This window comes from Globicephala melas, chromosome 15, assembly GCF_963455315.2.
Source record: "Globicephala melas chromosome 15, mGloMel1.2, whole genome shotgun sequence".
Classification (NCBI taxonomy): domain Eukaryota; kingdom Metazoa; phylum Chordata; class Mammalia; order Artiodactyla; family Delphinidae; genus Globicephala; species Globicephala melas.
In genome coordinates, this window is record NC_083328.1 from 1,782,620 (window position 1) to 1,803,584 (window position 20,965).

The following is a 20,965-nucleotide window of genomic DNA, read 5'->3' on the forward strand; positions in this document are numbered from 1 at the left end:
GGCGCACAGAAATGGTCCAAGCAAGTGTCCCGGTTACCGTCTGAGGGAGGAGGATGTGAAGTACAGGCAGAATCATACATTTGGGGACTGAAAGCGACTCGCAAGGGGCCTTGCCCAACCCTCGGGCTCTCGCACAGGAGGAGTGAGGCCCGGGGAGGACCCCGAGTCTGGAGTGGGGCAGAGCTGGGACCGGGTCTCACCATGGGCTGTGCGCCCCTGCCAGTCCAGGGATTTCTCCACTGACTGTTATTGGATCTTAATGAAGCAGAAGAGGAAATACAAGCAAAGTTTTACTTAAAACCAACAAACAGGAAAAACATTGGCCCAAAGGAGGGACACCGCGTTGCTCTAGTTAGAGCTGAGAATAAAAATCAAAACCACGAAGGTCCGGCGGCGTGGCCTGCGGTCACCGACCCCGGAACCGGCCAGCCTGTCGGGCTCCGGGAAGTCGCTTGGGGCCGGCTCTTTCCCCTACGACCCAAGGGACAGGGGACGGAGCTGTGACAGGAAGGTGTGGCCGAGGCGTCACCCAGCTCGCAGGTGGCCGCGGGACAAGCCCCCTGACACGACTTTACACGTCCCAGCTTCCGGGACGGTGGTAGCTCTTTTGGTTGAAACCTCAGAAGGCCAGCTGCCCCTTGCGTGAGATCCAAAATGAAATGCAATTACCAGGAGAGGCTGCAGGGAAGGGCGGAGAGGAGGGTGCACTGTGTGGGGCCCAAGCAGGTCTGTCGGGAAACGCTGCAGGGGCAGCTCTTGGACCAGCAGCACTGGGAGAGAGAGAGAGACTAGCTGATTCTGACTTTAGGGAAGGCCAGCGTCGTGCGAGGCCGACGGGCCCAGGTCCTGAGACATCGTGCGAGGCCGACGGGCCCAGGTCCTGAGACATCGTGCGAGGCCGACGGGCCCAGGTCCTGAGACATCGTGCGAGGCCGACGGGCCCAGGTCCTGAGACATCGTGCGAGGCCGACGGGCCCAGGTCCTGAGACAGGCGGGCTGTGAGGGGCCTCGGGCGTGTCCCCTGCACCCCCGGCCGTGGCTGGCTGCACCAGGGACGGGCCCCAACCCGAGCTCGGCCCCTGGCCCGCTGTAAGTCCCACTCTTTGCCCGAGGTGACTCATACAGGGTTCTGAGCCGTTGCAGCCGGGACAGTCCTGACCAAGCCCCGGCGGATCCGGCAGGCACGGCGCCACTGACAAGAATGTGTTGCTGCAGGAAGGCTTCTGACGACACCCACGTCTTCCTGAACACGGGTCACGCCACGGTGTCCTTCAGGAAGGGGCAGGGCATCGGCACAGGCCGACAGGCGGTCTGCAAACCGAGGGCTCCCCGGACCCCACGCTATTAACCCCTCCCATCTGTTTTCTCCCAGCAGGAGGAACGGTCCTAGAAAGGCTTCTTTCCGAGGACCGGAGCCGGTGGCCCACCTCACCCGGTGGGTGGGTGTAGCTTACGCTCTGGTGACACACCCTGTGCCTTTCTGGCTGGGGAGGCCCCGCAGGTGTCCGGCACTGCCCCGCGACACAGAACAGAGGTAGGCCTGCCAGGTGGACTTACCTGTGCCTGGCCCGTGCCAGGTGTGCCCGGAAGGCAGACTGGATGACGGTGATGGCCTCCTCTTGCCACGGGTCCCCCTCGGCCTGGACGACGGGGCTCGGGACGCGGGGCTCGGGCGAGTCCTGGGGCAGCGACGGTGGGGAAGAGAACCGCGTGAGCCCCCGCCACCTCCTGCGCGCGGACCCTCGGCGCCGGGTTAGGAGCGCGGTTCCGACTCGGGTGCTGCCTCGTTACTATTTCACCAGCAGTTTCCTGACTGCAGGTTACTTGGACTCAGAGATTCTTAGAATCGGCGTCTGGGGGTTTTCCCAGGGGAGGGACTCCTATCTTTGCTGTAGTTTAAGCCTCTGTCTTGACCCCAAGATGGACACGGTACTCGATGTCCCAGCACCTCAACGCCATTCGGCTCCTGAAGCTCAACCCTGGGGGAGGGCACGGGTGCCAGGGGTTGGAGGGCGAGGCACACGCCCAGGGCGAGGCAGGACGCGAGGACCCAAAGGCGTCTACGCTTGTCCCGCTGACAAAGCGTGGGAAGAAATGGAGAGAGAACGTTAGGACTTGGGCCCGTGTGCAGCCCCTGAGGGTTACCTGGGTGGGAGGGCTTGGCATGGCAGGGGGGTCCGGGCTGCACACTCCACTAGACAATGGCCTCGCCCGTGCCGGATGCGCCCGGAAAGCCGCCTGCAGCACGGCAGCCTAGCGGGGGCAGCGGGGTGGGGGGTGGGGGGAGACGGAGACGGGTGTCAGTTTCCCTGGAAGACGGCAGGCACGGGTTGGGGTGTCCCAGAGGGAGAAGCTCCAACGGCCGAGAAGAGGGCTCCCTTTCTGCCGCAGAATCTCGGCAGTGCCTGAAGGAGCCTCTCTCCCTCACTCGCCACAACCTCCTACAGCGAGAAACACGCCACTGCTCTGGGAAGGAAAAGGCCCTGTGAAACGCTATTACGTTTAGCTGCAAATGTGATTCCGTCTTTTACACGTAGTTATGTTTTCATGCTGAGATCGTTTATTCCGTGTTGGAATAGTTATTCCACTCCATACGCTTTCCACGTACAACTTCTAAAGTCAAGTAGGGCGGAGCCTGATCTCAGACTATGACAAAGGAATTACATATCCTTCGACTTCAATCTTAAATCATTTTCTTTAGAGATACACGTGGACGCTCTGTAAGTGCTGAGATCAACGTTCCGGATTTTAGGGGCGGCACTTTTATTTCAGGGGTCCTGCCTCTAGTCCTGAGCACGGGCTTACGGCTCCATAACATTTAGGAGAACGACACTCTAGCACGCTGAGCCCCACCGCTGAACCTGCGTTTAGAGGTTCAGATGCGTCCATGATCACAGTCACCAAAAGAACACATCTTTGTCTTCCCTGAATGCAAAGTGAAGGAAATGCCACAAACAGGGGTTAGGAGACAACAAAGAGGCGAGAGAACATCAGTTACTAAGGACAAAATAACGCACGAAAAGCAGATGAGTATCTAGACAAACCCAGAAGGTTCCCACCACGCGGTTCACAGGAAAGCCACCGCACCCGCTGGAGGGGAGAGGGTGCTGACCGAGCGGGCCAGAAAGGGGAGCAGGCGTCCTGCACGCCATGCTGCCCACACGACAGCCCGCACGGCGGGTCTGTCATCACCCTGGAGGCTGAGGGAGGAGGGGACACCGGAGGGGAAAGGGCGGAACACCATCGACAGCACACAGGCCGCCGCCTGCTTCATAAAGGTGCTCTACGGTCCTTCCAGGGACCCTCGTCCCCTCAGTCGCTCACAAACGTTCACTGAATGCCGACCGCACGCCAGGCACCCCTCTGGGAACCAGGGACCTAGCAGCAGAAACACGGGATGGTCCCTGCGTCCGCGAAACTTACATTCTAATGGGAGGGGCAAACAGTTGCAAAAAGGGTGAAGTATCGGGTAGGGACAGGAGCTATGAAGAAGACTAAAGCAGGGCGCGGGGCTGGGGAGTGCCGGTGGTGCGGCATCCAGGGAAGGCCGTGTTTCAGCAGAGACCTGAGTAAAGCCGGGAGCAGGACATGCGAGTGTCTGGAGGAGGAGCCTTCTAGGCAGAGGGCGCAGCAGGCGCAAAGGCCCTGTGGCAGGAGCAGCCTGGATATTTTCAAGGATGCCAGAGACGCCTCCAGACTGAGCGGGGCCGGAGGGGTGACCGGGGGGCAGCGCACGCAGGGCTTCAGGGAACAGCTTTGGGTTTTGTTCCAAGTGTGAGAGGAGTCATTACGGAGTGATGTGGTTTAACATTTAAAAACATCATCCAGGTGGCTGCAAAGGGAATAGGCCGTGGGAGGGCAGAGCAGAAGCTGGGGCCGGTGGGGAGGCCGGGCGAGGGTCCCGGCGGCTTAGATGCGCACTGTCTACCACATACCCTACTGTTCTCCTCTGCTCTGACCCGCATTCCGTCACACCCCTGCTCTCCTTTTCCCGGGCAAGCCACACCCTTTCCCTTACCCAGGGCTTTGTTTGCCGAATTCTCCTGCCCAGGATGCCCTTCCTCTCACTCCCCAGTTCAGTGAGTCCCTCTCCTTCTCAAGGCCCGCCCCCCTGCAGGGACGTTCCCGGCCCTGGTGAGCAGGAACCCCACAGCGCCGTGGACGTGCCCCTAAACCCCGCTTCCATCCTGGACGGGCCTGTCTGTCTTAATGTCTCTCTGTGTCCTGAGGGCCCACAGAACTGACGATCAATAAAAGTGTGTTGAGAGACTGATGAATGACTGAATGAATTATGAAAGTGCGAAATTATCCAAGTGTTTGTTTGATGTTAACATCACTTCAGTATTCTAACTCAGTGCTGGGGCCTGGCCTGGGTTCGTGAAAACACGGACTCAATGACGCTTCTTGAGATCTCCGCACAGTCACTTGAACCAAAGTAAAAATACGTATTTTGAAATTAGTAAAATAAAACTGGCTTACCTCGTCCACAACGGCCTGTTTTTTCTGAAATAAGGAGATCAGTTACGAATTAACATGAGGATGAGTTTTCTGTGATACCGTATTCGTCCCTTGGCCCCTCCCCCTGCCACAGCCAACAGCGACGCAACAGCAGAGTCAGCCCCCTGCCCGCCACCCATACCCAAGGGGCTCCGGGAGAGGCTGATGGAGCTGATGCAGACCCGCCTGCAACAGCGAAGGAGGAAGCGAGCGGCCGTGACCGTGACCGGGAGGCGAATCACAGCCGAAGCCCAGGCCGCCACGGGGGCGTCTGCAGTTCCTGGCTGGCTGCATGGCAAAGTGACTCGCAGGGACCACTGAGACGGGATTGTCTTAGGCTCCGTGTGAGGAAGCCCCTCCCCCAGCCAGAGCTGTCCTATAACATGCTGTGTCCTCTCTGGAGGTCCACAGAGTGGCTGGACACTGCCCGCTGGTGATGTTACAAAGGGGACCCCCGTGCAGGGTCTGGGTCACTGACTCCCAAGTCTGACCAGTCATCAAAATCACGGGGTGGCGGGGGAATTTCTCCGGTGCTGTCACGGTACTATGGTTAAGTGGTACATCCTCATTCCTAGAAGATAACGCACTGAAGTCTCATAACGTCTAAAACTTACTTTCAAACAGTTCTGGAAAAAACAGTACGTGCAGAAAAGAAACGTGGCTAAACGCACGCTGTTGCTGAACCGAGGTGGGGGGCGAGAATTAGCGCCTCGCTGAAGATACTAAGGTCTTTCCACGTTCTATGTTTTGTAAATTTTCGTCATCAAAGTTGGGAAGAAGCCATGATTAAAAAAACCCTCCACCGGCAGATTTCCGGAGCTAAGATCTTACACTGTTCGGGCAGGTGGAGAGCTCCAGTTTCTGTTTGTTTGTCCAGCTGGGGGAACAAGGGTCGTGTGCGTTCTATCAAACGGGGGGAGGCGGCTTTTGTAGAGCATTTCGTCATCAGAGAGCACCGTCCTTTAACAATTGCAGTCTCCGCGAGCCCCATCTCCGCGAGCCCCCCCAGGAGCTGATGAGAGGAGCCCCACTCCTCCCCCAAGCGAGACCACGGGACATCGCGGCTCCCGGTCTGTCGTGCACAGCCTGCGGCCCCTGCTGCCCTACTCAGCCCACCCCCGGGTCTGAGACCCCACGCGCAGCCCTGCTGTCCCGTCACCCACACCGCCGTCCCCTGAGGAGCAGCCCCGAGGCAGGCTCTCCCTGTTCCTGACAAGACGGCCATCCCGGGAGCCCCAGCGAAGGGCTGCCATGGGGCCCGAACCGCCAGGGAGACCCCTAAGCTCAGTCCCGTGCTTGCAGGGGCGCTGCACCCACAGCCTGCGTCCCTGGGACCCGTCGGGAGGTGACAGAGGCTTCCAGACCAGCCACTGCCCGGCCCGCGGCAGGCATCCCCCAGCTCGCCCACACGGGCTCCAGGCGCGGCCTTCCTCTCGCCCTCGCCGCCCGAGACCCCGGGTCTCCGGAGGCTATCTTCTGCCTCCCTACGTTTTCCGACGTGTCTAGGGCGTCTGGCACGGAGCCCGCCCCGGCAAAGGGACGGAGGAAGGGCTGGCGAGTGAGGATGTGGGCGGCAGAGGGCCGGCGGGCGAGGGAACTCTCACCCAGTGCTGGTGCCCCTTCCACCGGCGCTGCAGGAGCCGGGCGGCGGCGTCTCTTCTCCCCTCGGAGCAGCCGGAGCGGGGCCGGGAGGAGCCCCCCTCGCTCGTGTCCAGCTCCGAGTCCGTCTGGGAGGGACCGGGGGGTCGGGGCGCTTCCCGGGTCTGCAGGAAGTCCAAGGTGAGAAGGGTGACTGGGTCGGGGATGGGGGCAGAGAAGCCGGCTATCAGGCCAGGAAGCAGGATATTAGGATGCAGGCAGAGCTTCTCAGACTAGACTTTAATTTAGAGGAAAAAAATCAGTGTCCACACCGCTCAGCATGCCAGACGACAAAAGAAGTCTCTGGAGAGCTAACATATGCGCTAGTAACTAGGGTGGAAGTCGGTTGTCCTTAACCCTGTAAACTCTGGGGGTAGCGCCCTCCCGCGAGGAGGGGAAGCAACGCGGCCTGTGGCGTCATCAGGTAACCACACGCACCGCCTGAGCTCAGTCACGTCTGTGCACCAACTACCTGCTTCCCGGGAGGTCCTTCACCGGCTCCCTTTTCGTCTAATGCTGGATTACAAAAATGGGACTTCTGAGATAAAAGGCAATAGATCCCTAGCTTGGTTTTTTGTTTGTTTGTTTGGCCGGACCCCGTGGCACGTGGAACTGCCCGGACCAGGGATCGAACCTGTGTCCCCTGCAGTGGGAGCGCAGAACCAGGTGAATTGCACAGACAAAGCCATTACTGCCAGTTCCGGTGGACGTGGAAAATATTTTTTCTCCCTAAGGGGAAGCTCCAGGAATAGGCAGAACTCTCCAATCCACGTGTGTTGGGTGCCCCCCAGGGGTCAGGGCTGCCTGCGGCGGACAAGCCACGGGCCGGTCAGCACCGTGAGCATCCCACTGGGAAAGGAGCCTCGAGGAGACAAACAGAGCAGCTCTGCCCGCCACACGCCGGGCAGTCAGCGGCCCGGCACCGCAGCCACCTGGGGCCGACAGCGCGGGTGTTTGGGTAGGTGGGGGTCTCCTGAAAAGGGCCCATCGGGCAGGGTGGCCAATCTCCTGGACAGGAGGACAGTGCCTCTGCAGGACTCAGAACACTCTCTAAAGCACTGGAAAATCCGCCAAGGAGATGCACCCATACGGGTAACACAGAATGTCTACTTTCCTGAACAACGGAAGGGACTGAGGTGGACCCACACGTCCACCCCACGTGTGGCCAGCTGGACATGCGGGGTCAAGGGCACCGCACAACCCCCGGGGCTCCAGCCAGCATGCGCCAGGAGAGCCACCTTTCCTTTGCCGAATCAGTCGGCCGCCTGGGGTTTGTCTCAACTTGTAATTGGAGAGAGACACGCTCGTCAGCTTCTCCACATTCCCTTTTAGGGCTTTTCTCTTTCCCTTTTGTGCTGGGGTTGAAGTATACGTAGCGTCAGATGCTAAAAGAAGGAGGGGCCTTAAAACAGGGCTCCAGCTAAATAAGAAAACCTTGCAAGAGGGAGGCCCGTCTAGATTTTTTAAAAAAACAAACCCAAACACTTTTCTTTTCCACTCTCAGCAGATAAGTCAACCCCGCACCTGGTATGCCCTCCCTCTCCTAGAGGCCAGTCCCCATCAGGCTACTGGCTACCGAAACAGCAAGTCGCTTTCTGAAGCAACAGAACTTCTCGGCTAAAACACGTGCCGGGTAAAGCCTGGCCGTCCTGGTGGATTCGGCGTGTTACTCAGATCTGTAGCCAGTGTCGCAGAAGAGGGTGGCACGGCTGCCCATCTCAGCGCGGCCAGGCTGGTCTTCCCTGTCACACACTCACACAACAGGCTCCCCTTGGGGCAAACTGCAGCCACAGGGTTTCAATACCTCAGTTATGAGTTTTTTGTGTTAACAGATATAAGATGATAATTGCCATCTGGGGAATCCATTAATCGGAAAAAAAAGGATTAGCGAGGAGACACACTCTCGCCACTAGAAGTTCTAGCATAGGTGGCACTGGGCCGACGGGGGCCAGGGGGCTCCCCTGGTTCAAGAAGGTGCTCAGGGAGGAGCCAGGGGAGACCCTTGCCGTTGTGTCCATAGAAATGGAGGGAGCGAGGGGACAGGGAGGAGGGTCAGCCTAGACTCACCGCCTGCCTAACTGCCCACGGGCCCTGCGGAGGGAGCTGCGGCTCCCCAGTCACCCAACCCCCGGCCTAGGGGCAGGGGCAGGGGCCGTGCCGGCCCCGGCGAGCGCCTTCCCGGCCGGCCCCCGTGTCAGTGCAGACTCTGCAACTTACATTGAACCTCCCGGTTCTTCGCTGAGAGTTCCAGCCTTCCCTGGGGCCTTCCCAAACTCCTTCTCGCCTTCTAACGGCAACCCTTGTTGGATATTTAAACTTTTATTTGAAGTTTGGGGAAGATCTTCACTCACCGGCTTAACTATCTAAGACGCAAATACTAGTTTGAAAATTCAATTAACTGATAATTAGTGCAGAACTCCAGGATTCAATACACGCAATTTATAGAAATCGACTGTGATGGTAGAAGGAAACTGGACTGTCAACGTTGGATTCAGGCAAAACTCCGGGCACGGAGACAGTCAGAACCATAACGCATCAGCTCAGAGTCCCGCCATGCCGGACAGGAGGTAAAAACACAGACAACCCTACCTCCGGGCTCGTCTCCTCGGGGTCCTCCTCCCCTCCTTTCTTACTTTCTTCCAGTTCTTGAAACTTCCTGGTAAGTGCTTGAATTTCCTCCCTGAAGTGGGAAGGGAAGAAAGTGACACCTTACTTGCCATGACGCCGTGTAAGATGTCTGTACGTGACAGGAGGGGTGGCGGCCTGCAGAGCTGGCAAGGATGCCCCCCGGGAACGAGGTGGGTGCCCCGCCACCACCTGACTGCCCAGGAGCCGGCACTGCCCAGGGCGACCCCTCCGGCCCCACTCCTGACACACGGGAGGAACGGAAAAAATACCGACTGCGTGAACGGTGCACGGATATCCTTTGGGGTTTTTAACAAGCAAGGCGAGTGGAAGGAAAGACAACTCAGGTACTTGCTACAGATTTCAGAGGCAAGGTAAAAATAATTCTTCACTGTACGCCGCCCATTCTGATTGACTTTAATGCTAGGCTTCCAGCAAAGTCTAGTCACGTTTATTCTGAAGATAAAATTTGGTATTCATTTCGGTAATCCGTGTCTTACTAATTATTCTGAGCGCTAAATATTTCTGTGCAGATTTCTAACCTACTTTTTTGGGCATTTCTTACTGAGATAACATTCATATAACCCCAAACTCACTATTTTAAAATATGCGATTAAGTGGTTTTTAGTGTAGTCACGACGTTGTGCAACTATCCTCACTATCTAATCCCGGGATAGTTCTGTCACCCCAGACAGGAGCCCCTTACCTGCCACTCCCTACTCTCCCCTCCCCCACCCCCAGCAACCCCTAATCCGCTGTCTTCTCTATTAATGTGCCCATTCCAGATATGTGCGAATTGCACAGTACGCGGGCTTTTCTGTCCGCCTCTTCAGGGAGCATCAGGTTTCTGACTCATTCACGTCGTGGCAGGTGTCAGCCCTCATCCCTTTGTACGGACGTACTTCCGTTTTTACTCTCTTCACCAGCTGACGGACATTTGCCATGTGTCCACTTTTTATCTACGGTGGACAGAGGTCAAGGACGGAGCGTGGGAGGTGGCGTCTGGACCCGGGGTGTGGAATCAGGGCGCGTCTGAGGCTGCCCGCAGCGGCCGTGCTGGAGGAGGGTGCGGGCCGGGGAGCTGGCCGTGATGCCAGAGCGGCAAACACTGGCCCAACCGTGAGCAGACTTTCCCCAGAGGTCGGATATTTACTCTGAGGGACACAGCCAACCACGGGAGGACCTCAGGAGAGGGGCGATGTGATCGGGCTGGAGCTGTACGGGCTGCTCTCGATGCGGGCTGAGCGCGGATGCGCCGGGGTGGGCGGGGCTGGGGAACAAGGAAGGGCCCGGGGCTGCGTGTCTTCCGACTTCGTCCACTCACCTCAAAGCCTCCTCTCTTTCTCTTCCCTCCTTCTCACCCTCCTTCATGTTTTCCAGCTCCTTCTCCAAGTCAGCCTTTGTCTGCAGTAGCTGCTTCACCTCCAGACTGAACGAGGAACCAGAGATATTTCAGGGTCATTAAAACAAAGGCTCACAGTGACCTGGGTCACCAGAGCACGAAGAGCTTTCAGAAAACGTAACGGGTCCACCCTCCTTCCTTATGCATGGATGAGGATGAAGAAAGGCCCTTCTCTGTAACTGCAGGGATCCGGGAGCAGCGCCGGGGGCGCCTGGTTATTTACTGAGCGCCTTCCGTGCGCGCGGGCAACGGACGGAGCAGGGCTACCGGACGAGGCGCAGGCCCCGCTCTCACGGGCGTCACCGTCCCGCGGGGAGAGGCATTAACCCAGCGGTCACACAGTTGGGCGCCTCATCTCCTGAGATGAGAGCTCCCAGGACCCGCCATGGACCAGACGGCGATGCAGCCTGAGCTGAGGCCTTGAAGACAAGAGGGTACCCAGGCACCTCCACCCAAGCTTGCCTGTGCCCCACAGGTGACGCCTCGCTGAGAACGTGGCTATAAAACGTTCCACTGCTCACCGTGGTGGTGACATCACGTGAATGAGATACGTCACCAGGAGTGTCACACGGTAAGGGCTCACGGAGTGGAAGTTGTTATCGTGCCATGCGACGGCTTAAGTGATAATCAGAGATGCTATTTACCGTGCAAAATGACTGGCCTAATTTTTATAAAGAACCTAGCACATGGATGCACTATTAGGCTTCGACTGGAGGTGAAAAAACAGGAGGAGTGGGAAGGGATCTGCCTTCTGCTGTGAACAGAAGGCAGCAGAGACAGGTCCTTCTCAGACCTCGACGTGCACGTGAATCACTGGGGGGGGGGTCTCATTAGATGCAGAGTCAGGTTCAGGAGATCTGGGCCAGGCCAAGGTAACCAGCCCCAGGTGGGCAGGGCCCGAGGGTCTGCATCTCTAACCAGCCCCCAGCTGATGCTGCGGCCGTTGGCTTCCTAGGCCACACTCTGAGTAGCAAGGTCTCAGAAACACCATCTCAGAAGATGCATGGGTTTAGCCTGCTCGCGACAGAACTGCAACTGGAGAAGCCACACGTAAACAACGGGTGGAGGAGACAGGAGCGTTTTAAGGGGGCTACAGAGCGAGACACTAGAGAACAAAGGGCAAATGAGCAGAACCTTGAGGCCTCGCCTTCCGCACTCTTATGGTCACACTGAATACTCCACGCGCCACAGCACTGTCTTGTTTGATGCACAGATTAGGTGCTGTAAACATAGTACTGAATCTTTAACCCCTTCTGCAAGAGACCTGATGGATGGCCTGTTATCTTACACGCATCAATCACAGTCAATGCTTCTCTGAAAAAGAATTTGGAAAGCCGTCTGGAATTCCATGTAAAGAATTTGGAAAGCCGTCTGGAATTCCGTGTAAAGAATTTGGAAAGCCGTCTGGAATCCCGTGTAAAGAATTTGGAAAGCCGTCTGGAATCCCGTGTAAAGAATTTGGAAAGCCGTCTGGAATTCCGTGTAAAGAATTTGGAAAGCCGTCTGGAATTCCGTGTAAAGAATTTGGAAAGCCGTCTGGAATTCCGTGTAAAGAATTTGGAAAGCCGTCTGGAATTCCGTGTAGAGAATTTGGAAAGCCGTCTGGAATTCCGTGTAAAGAATTTGGAAAGCCGTCTGGAATTCCGTGTAGAGAGATTTAAGTGGCACCCTCCGCCCCGTGCTTTTCGTGACATCATACGGCCAATCAGTGTCTCCTTTTCCCCACTAAAGCTGCCTTCATTTCACAACTAAAACACCACAAGTTTCAGAATCGTAGAAACGTATCTGTGTGACGACTGCCATGAGCTGAGCCTTCCCCAAATCCCCAGAACAGCTCAAGTCCCGCAACTACACACGTCACGGGAGCAGGACCCCTCCCGGAGGCGGCCGGGCGCCAGCCGTGCGGGACAACGTACTCTCGCTCCTGCAGCCGGGTGTGCAGGGCATTCCGCTCGCCCTTCAGGCTCTTCACAACCCCCCGCAGTCGCTCGCTCTCCTCCTGGCGGTCGGGACGTGGCTGCCGGTGCACCGTGGAGCTGGACACCGAGTGAGCCGGCGGGGTAGACAGGACCACCTCTGAAGTGTGCGATTTGGGGCTTTCCATCAGACTTATTTTCTGGAGGCAACAAGGCATCTGTTAGACGTTATCTCTTACTTTACTTTCCTAGGAAAGAGACAACGGCCAAGGGGAAACTCATCCCAAGCAAGGGAATGGGAAGAGCTCTGCGTGTGATCTGAGAAGCCTGGGACGCTGACCGGGGACAATTCTGCTCCACCAGAGTCCTGGGGGCGATGGAAGGGCATTCCCCCCCCTCCCGCCCCCAGAACTCTCTTCCTCTGGAGCAGGGAGCACGCAGACCCAGCCGGGATGGGGCAGGTGCGGTAATAAACAGACAGCAGAGCACGGAAGGTGAAATCGTAAACTGCTTTCCTTTGTGCTTGTTTACCCTATTATTTCCCTAGGACGTCTGGAATTTTCAGCCTCTGTGCTTTCACACGTCAAGGACGATCCAGCTCTGCCAGCTGGAGATACTGAGTGCCTTCAGATTCCCACTGATGTCAGCATCTCTCCGAGCGGAAGAGCGCTGCCCCACCGGCTTCTGGACCACCCCTGGCTGCCCTTCCTTCCTAACAAGCTTCATTCTTGAACTACCCACAATTTATAGACACTTAAGTTCTCTGCTTTGTAAATACGTGAAATTATTGTTTTTTTTATCGCTCCCCTCTAGATTTACTCTGCAGCCAAACAGTGGACAGTTCTAACTTGACACTGTACCAGTACTCAAAAGGGAGGGACACTTCTGACCCATTTCAACAGAACCAGGTTGACGACATTTGCAAATTCACATGGGGGATATGAGGAAACGGTAACTGCCTAACTTTCCTGGTTGGCAAAGTGCGGATGCACAGTTTTCTGAGAATTCAAATACTATACGAGTGGTGAGAAACAGTCTGGTAAGTGGCTGGTAGTAAAAAGCCCCCAGGTGCACGGCAGGCTGGGTGTCTGAGAGGCTCTGGGATCCTACACACCCAGCGACGGGTGCCCACAAGAGCCTGAAACGATTCGGTGTGTTGTGTGACCATGCTTTGCCGTCTGTGACACGAGGGACAGGCATGACATGCCCTTAGGTCTCGTCCGGACCCGTAAGTCTCCTCTTGTCAGCATGTCCGCGTGCCGTCTGCGGACAGACAGCCACCGTTTACATGACTCCCTGCGTAAGTCCCAGGAGCGGCGCTGTGTCTGTCCCGTGTTCTAAGACCCGCTGCTCTCACACAGGCAGGTCCTGAGCAGGGAAGGTTCCGTGGCGGGACCACACTCACTTTTTCCAGCTCTGCGATCCGCCGAAGCAGCCGGGGCTTGCTCCACTCCACCGAGCCTGATGGGACAGCGGGGTGTGACGGGCGCCCTTCGTACAGCCGTCCCGACGGGCCCCTTCAGCCCGGACCTCCCGTCTGGAGCACGGCCCGACGGCATCCCCTCCAGAGGCTGGCCCCCACGGCCGGCGGCCCCACGCCCGGCAGACCTGAGGTGCCGAGGGCGGCCCCACGGCGACGTCTGTTCCCTTTCACCACGGCTTTACCGACACAAGCGGTCGGGAGAGGGCTCAGTGCGGCCTTCTCTCCCGATTCCACCCCGTCGGGCTCTGGCCTCACCAGCCTGCCAAGACGGCCCTTCTCCAGCTCAGCAGCAAGTCCACTCCGCCACATCCCAGGCCCCGGCCTCGGCCCCAGCCCCCCGGCCACCAGTGTGTTCCCCGACACCCACACGCTCCTGGAGGCCCCTCAAGCGGCTCAGCTGGTCCATCCTCCCCCCACTCACTCGCTGGGTGACCGGACTCTCGCCGGGTCATCTGGTCCCCGACGGCCTCCAGGACCGGTCCTCCTGCCAAGGGCCCCGCCCGACCCCCGACTCACCGACGCACCGACCTCCACCGGCCGCCTACCCACCCCCCGGCACGCTCGCTCCATGCCCCCACCCCCGCCTGTCCTTTCAGTAGCCCGGACCCCGTGTGCCTCACAGGCTGCACCACTCCCCATGTGCACCGGAGCCCGGCCACCTCTCACCACTGCTGCGCCACCTGGGCCAGGCCACCAGCGGCCCCTGCGAGGCCCTTTCCTACACGGCATCCACTCAGCACAGGAGCAGGGGGTCCTCGAGAGGCGAGGCAGACCCTCCCACCCCTGCTCCAGCCCTCTGTCCCCTGAGTGGCCTGCAGGGCCCTGTTCTCCCCCGCCCTCACCTCTGTGTCCATGGCCAGCGCGTACGCAGGCTGGGCCCCCGGCCTCAGACGCGCCGGGACACTCGGGGGCTCTGCGCCTGCTGGTGCCCCCCCCGGCCCCCCTCCTCCCCCCCCCCGCGGCCCCCTGACCCGCGCTCTTACCATTGGCCGGCATCTGACCTGCTGGCTTCTCGTCTTAGCAAAGCGCCTTCACTGCTCTAGCTCTGTGTCTAGAGCGGCGCCTGGCGCTCAGCAGGCTGCCGCCGCTTTGCAACACACCTTGGAGCAGCGCTGCCCCGGGTGCGCGGGGGAAGGAGGGCCACGACTCCCCTGCGGCCGCAGCCGCCCGCATCCTGGGGCCCCTCCTGGCGTCCCCAGCCCCGCCTCCCCCCTTGGCAGCTCTGGGGAGCAGGTACCCTTTATCTTGGAGACAGTGGGGGAGTCGCTCAGCACGCGGTCCAGGTCCTCCTTCAGGCTCTGGTTCTCCTCCGTGAGCTCCTGGACGCTCCGGGACAAGCTCAGGAGGGCGCTGCTCATTCTTTTCTGCCTTTTAAGGCCGATGTTCTTCTCCACTGGAGGCCTAGGAGGAACGAGACCAAGCGGCTAAGGTTTGGTGCCTGAACTGGTTTACTACGCGTCCTGAGTGAGGGGGGGGCGCTAGGCGGCCTGGGCGCTCAGCGTGGTTTCTGCCGATGAACGTTTGCGATTGAACAGGGAACACTAACTCTGAAGCCCAGACAAGCAGACTGCTATCCGCTCTTCTCATCAGCGAGCCTGTGTAACGAAATACTGTGTTCAGTCATTAGCAATGGACATTAAACAGGACCACTAAGGAACCTGTGGACGTTTACTTTCTCTGTTGTTCCGTAAGTACTTAGATCATAGTTTTTTTTTCTTTTTTCTTTTTTCTTTTTTAAAGATGTTGGGGGTAGGAGTTTTATTAATTTTTAAATTTTTTTAAATTTTTGCTGTTTGGGTCTTCGTTTCTGTGCGAGGGCTTTCTCTAGTTGTGGCAAGCAGGGGCCACTCTTCATCGTGGTGCGCAGGCCTCTCACTGTTGCAGCCTCTCTTGTTGCGGAGCACAGGCTGCAGACGTGCAGGCTCAGTAGTTGTGGCTCACGGGTCTAGTCGCTCCGCGGCATGTGGGATCCTCCCAGACCAGGGCTCGAACCCGTGTCCCCTGCGTTAGCCAGCAGATTCTCAACCACTGCGCCACCAGGGAAGCCCCTTAGATAATAGTTTTGATCTTGCCTTTTATTCCGCAAAATAAGTCTAAAATACAGTCAATCCCCTTTATTCACAGAATCCATATTTGCAAATTCGCCTACTCACTAAAACGTATCTGTAACCCCCAAATCGATGCCTGTGGTGCCTCTGCAGTCAGTCTGTGGGTCTGAGTTGCAGGCGGGCTCACTCCCGGCTGGGGGGACAAGCGCCGTCCGCATCTGGTCTCAGGTCTCGCCCTATCCACAGGGTGGATTTCGAGGTCTTTTCTCGTCTTTGTGCCTTCTGTTGGTTTCGCCGCTCTCAGCGGTCCCCTGCAGCATAGTTCTTACTTGCTAGGAGGCTGTGACACAGCTCAGGGAGGAACCACACGTGTCAGAGCTTCGTTCAGGCCTGAGTCACGGCGCGGTTGGTCAAGAGTTCAGTGCTAAGAACGGACACTAAATAAGGTGCCTTTAAACGGAAACACACATGAAGGCGGGTTGTATGCCGGTCAGGTGATGGGAAAGCTGTGACCAGAGGGTCTCAGGAACAGAACTCCGTGCTTCCCCTAGAAGCACTGGTTCAGCATTTCCCAAGTCAGTGTTCGTGGACACTTTACAGAACATAACACTGTGAATAATGGGAATCGACTCCTCTGGCCCTTTACAGAAAGTTTGCCACCCCTATTTTATTTTATTTAATTAATTTATTTTTGGCTGCATTGGGTCTTCGTTGCTCCATGCGGGGCTTTCTCTAGTTGCGGCAAGAGGGGGCTACTCTTTGTTGCGGCGCGCAGGCTTCTCACTGCGGTGGCTTCTCTTGTTGCAGAGCACGGGCTCTAGGCACGCGGGCTTCAGTAGTTGTGGCACGTGGGCTCAGTATTTGTGGCGCACGGGCTCTAGAGCGCAGGCTCAGCGGCCATGGCTCACGGGCTTAGCTGCTCCTCGGCACGTGGGATCTTCCCGGAGCAGGGCTCGAACCCATGTCCCCTGCACTGGCAGGCAGATTCTTAACCACTGTGCCACCAGGGAAGTCCCGACCAGCCCTCATCTTAAACTACTAGGAGGAAAGGAGAAAAAGGGAAGACCATGCCTGGCACATTGTAAATGCTCAATAAATGTCAGTAATTCACTGCAGAGGCTGGTGACACAACCAAATCTAAGATAAGGGATCCCTCCTTTCCTAATTTGTTGAAAGCCTGATATCACCTGGGAAAGGGACAAGGGAAAATCCACGAGATAAGGAAACTTTGATGTCTCTCCTAATAAACTTATTTGGCAAGATGAACTTGTACTTGGTACTAAATGTCTTCCGAAAAGGAAGATCTGCTTTGAAAAATAGTGTTTTCTAAGTCTAAGCTGGAAGCTGTGAAGCAGTACAAACAATGAGAGCCCAGGGCACCGACTGTGCTGTCAGTGGGGAACACATGGCAACTGTGGGGGCACATCTGTAACACCCCAAAGGGGACACGCCAGCTCTAACCATGAGCAACACGGGCGCAGGCTCCCAAGTCAGGGCAGTGTCTGCAGGCCCCACCTAAGGCCTGCCCTGCTCTGACAGCAGTTTAACATGAAAACAACACACGAAACATGGCTCCCAAGGAGAGGATCATACTTCTTTCCTGTCGTTTCAGAACTTGCCAGGAGAGTCTGGAGACGATGAATCTGTAAACACCAAATTAAAATGCATTTAATACAAAATGAAAAAACGGCAGTGATTCCTGACTTCCACCCAGTGGCAGGAAGTGAGCGCTAAGTTGCTGATTTGTGTTCAAGTTAAGATGAACTAGAAGAGGGCCCCTCAGTGCAGCTGGCCCCCCACCCTCTGACCCCGCCCCCCACCCCGGGGCAGGAGGGCACGCACCTCCTCGTAATATGTCTCCATGGCGATCCTCATCTCCTCCAAGTTAGTGGTCTTCATATCAGTCTGCAGTTTGCTAAAAACCCAAGTTCAGAGTTGACATGGCGGTGCCAGCATTCCCGGGCAGAGCAAGAGGAAGCCTGTTTCCCGGGACATGGGAGAAGGATGGGCTTTGGAAGAGAACCGGGCTGGGAAGCGAAGCCTGAGCCGGCCCTCAGCTGGCCGTGGCCTTGCACAAGGCCGAGGAGAGAATTCTCACACCTCCAGGGCCCTTCCTTGTTGGACCTGCCGCTTTCCAGGGTGAGGTAACCGACCCCCGGCAGGTATTCTTTGCTAACAAGGGCCTGTCTTTAAAAACGGCAGGAATTGTGAAGAAAGACCTCAGGGTTAGACGGGAAGAGTCATCTTTGGGGAAGGTGGAGGGAATGGTTCTTTAAAGGAAAGAGAATCATTTTTTTCAAGTTGTATTGCCTGTATAATTCCCCTTGTTCTCAACACTTAACAGACTTTAGGGAAAAGGCTCTAACAGAGAAATGAAAGTAAAGTTACAGAGTTCAGGATTCTGAGACACAAGAAATCGGCAAATGATAAAAATTTTAAAGTTGACGATTCCAGCAAGAAACAAAGGAGGGGGGTTCTATTGTATAAAGAGGATACAACAGAAAGTGAAAACTCAGGTTTCCTTAAGTAAACTCAAACACAGCTAGGAAAGGCTCTCCTCTGTGATAAAACAGCAGGAAAGGAGTCCGCACTGCTGCCCTAAAAACAGCACCAGGGGGGCTTCCCTGGTGGCGCAGTGGTTGAGAGTCGGCCTGCCGATGCAGGGGACACGGGTTCGTGCCCCGGTCTGGGAAGATCCCACGTGCCGTGGAGCGGCTGGGCCTGGGAGCCATGGCCGCTGAGCCTGCGCGTCCGGAGCCTGTGCTCCGCAACGGGAGAGGCCGCAGCAGTGAGAGGCCCGCGTACCGCAAAATAAAAAAATAAAAAAAAAAAAAACAGTACCAGGATAGTGCATGACAGCGAGAGAAGCAGGTAGGGGAGATGACCAAGCGTTAAGGGCTTCTATCAAGGTCTATACAGTTCATCTTGGAGATGAAAAGTGACCACAGAAGACTAAGGAGAGAAAGCACTTCTTCAGTGGAACAGGAACAGGAAAAGAGGAAAGGGGAACACTGCTCCTTAGGGTCGGATGGAAGAGGCGCGGCTGTTCACGGTCCCGTTTTGGTGAACGGGATGCTGGACACAGACGTGGGGGCAGGGTGGGAACGGAAGCTGGAGCTGAGGGCACAGCGAGTGTGGACGTGGAGCCGGAGGCAGGCCAGGTGCGCGCCCAGCGGGCCCCTCCCGAGCCTGGGCCACCCCCCGACCCCGGCCGGCCCCCCAAGGCTCCGTACTCGATGGTGTGGTTCTTCTCCTTGCACTGCTGCTCCAGCTTGAGAATCCTCTGCTTCAGCCCACTGATCACCTGCCAAGGCAACAGGACGCGTCAAGCTGACGTCTCTGCGGCCATGGCCTCGCCCTCCCCCTCCCGCCAGGGGCTCAGCCGGCCCCATTCCCCGGGCGGGGTTGGGTGTCCCCGGCCCGCTGACCCGGCAGCACCTGCACAGCCTCCTGCCAGAGCGCCTTCCTACTTAGCTGTCCTCCCCATCAGCGCTGGCATCTCTTCTAGACTCAGCTGGAGAGACAGGGCCAGGCTGTCCTGCCCGCTCAGAGCAGAGGGGCCGGTGAGTGGGGCCACAGGGGATGCTCCCACTCAAAAGGTGCCGCCGTCCCCTCCATCCCATTCCACAGCCACCCTCTGGAGGAAGGACAGGCCGCCGCACGGTTACCTTCGAGGAAGCCACCCCAGTCCCTGGATGCAAAACTCACCAAGCCTAGCCCGCCCAGGACACCCCGGTCCCCAGCACGCCCCTGGGAGGGAGCGGGCCTGGAGGAGGCCGGGCAGCTGGACAGAGGCCTTGAGACGCCCTTCCGTCTCCATGCCTCCTGTTCTCTGTTCATGGGACACTTTGGGAGATAACACCCTGTACTCCCGAAAGAACATCCCTTTCTTTCTTTTTGAAGAGTCAAACAACTTTTTAACTGGATTTTACGGTAATTTTTAATTATACTAGTAATACATGAATACATTTTCTTGAAAAAAAATTATAGATGACGCTATACCCTTGGAGCTGACCCCTGTCAACTAAATACTGTTATCAACTTCCTGTGCATTCTCTAGGCCTTATTACACACGCACACACGTGTGCACAGCCCCTGAAAGTCTGGCATTTTGCTGTTGTTTACACAAATGGTGCCCCCTCCCCCCCGTCATTCTGCAGCTTGTTCTTTTCACTCAATAGGCCGTCTTGGTGATCTGTCCCCACTAGTTCCTACAGATCGATGTTATTCTAGTTACCCGTTCCTCTACTGATAGATGCTTAATTTGTAACCCACTCTTGCTATTACAGAAACTCCCGGCCGGTCCTCCTTGTGCACACGGGCAAGTATTTCTTTTTTTTTGGCGGTACGCGGGCCTCTCACCGTTGTGGCCTCTCCCGTTGCGGAGCACAGGCTCCGGACGCGCAGGCCCAGCGGCCATGGCTCACGGGCCCAGCCGCTCCGCGGCATGTGGGATCTTCCCGGACCGGGGCACGAACCCGTGTCCCCCGCATCGGCAGGCGGACTCTCAACCACTGCGCCACCAGGGAAGCCCTTTTTATTATAAATTTTAAGTTTATGTTATCAAACCCGTTATTAATTGCATCATTAATGTGATTTTTGTGTTCAATAATCTCAGAATTGGATCCTTTCCAGTTTTCTTTTAGCATATCAGGTTTTTTAGAAAAATGTACTTCCTTGACTCATGTGAGGTTTATTGTGACACATTTTTCTCCAACTGCTATCGCTTATTGCCATAGCATTCATCATACTGGCTCCATCTGCCATAATTTTGTTCCATTCAATCTGTTATGTATTATTACATAACACACAGGAGGGGTTTGTATGTGTTTTAAGGTCTAATTCTGTTTCTGCTTTGTTTCTCTGTCTTAAATCAGTATCACTTGTTAGGCCTGACGTGTGTTTCTTAGGTGTGGCGGGCTGAGTCCCCCACTGTGACTACCTTTTTCTACAGTGTATTTCCGGCCTTCGTGCTAAGCCTGCTCAGCCTCCCTCCCACTCCCACGAAGAGCCCCCCAGCATCTTCTTGTAATCCCTACGGCTCCGTGGAGTAGGGTTTCAGGAGGTCCCGAGCCCTTCCCCGAATCTGCTCCTCCTCTGGTATGAGTGCTGTAGAGAAAAGGCATCTCTCTACAGGCTGTTTGGAAGGTAAGGTTTCAGTGGACAGGTTATCTGTTTTGCTGGAGATTATACTCACCCAGCCAGTATCAGGCCTTTTCTCTGCCAGAGTCCGAACAAAATCCGGGCCCTGTGGGAAGCAGATTGAGGAATGAAGACAAGACGTGGTCTAGCCACGCCCCCCCGCCCCCGCGTTGGCCACGCCCCACGCCTGCCTCGGGGCACCGCCGTGCAGGGC

The 20,965-nt window shown here is 56.7% G+C and overlaps 1 protein-coding gene across 1 annotated transcript in view; it reads right to left on the minus strand.

The window, feature by feature from the left end:
- IQCE (IQ motif containing E) overlaps positions 1-20,965 on the minus strand; it is an 80,616-nt gene that overhangs the window by 44,879 nt on the left and 14,772 nt on the right. Inside the window, 14 exon segments of the mRNA XM_060284273.2 lie at positions 670-770; positions 1,558-1,679; positions 2,146-2,253; positions 4,480-4,503; positions 6,102-6,260; positions 8,725-8,815; positions 10,085-10,189; positions 12,079-12,278; positions 13,484-13,539; positions 14,799-14,962; positions 17,203-17,252; positions 17,452-17,524; positions 18,843-18,913; positions 20,807-20,857. Of these exon segments, the coding sequence (XP_060140256.1) occupies positions 670-770; positions 1,558-1,679; positions 2,146-2,253; positions 4,480-4,503; positions 6,102-6,260; positions 8,725-8,815; positions 10,085-10,189; positions 12,079-12,278; positions 13,484-13,539; positions 14,799-14,962; positions 17,203-17,252; positions 17,452-17,524; positions 18,843-18,913; positions 20,807-20,857 (1,375 nt within the window).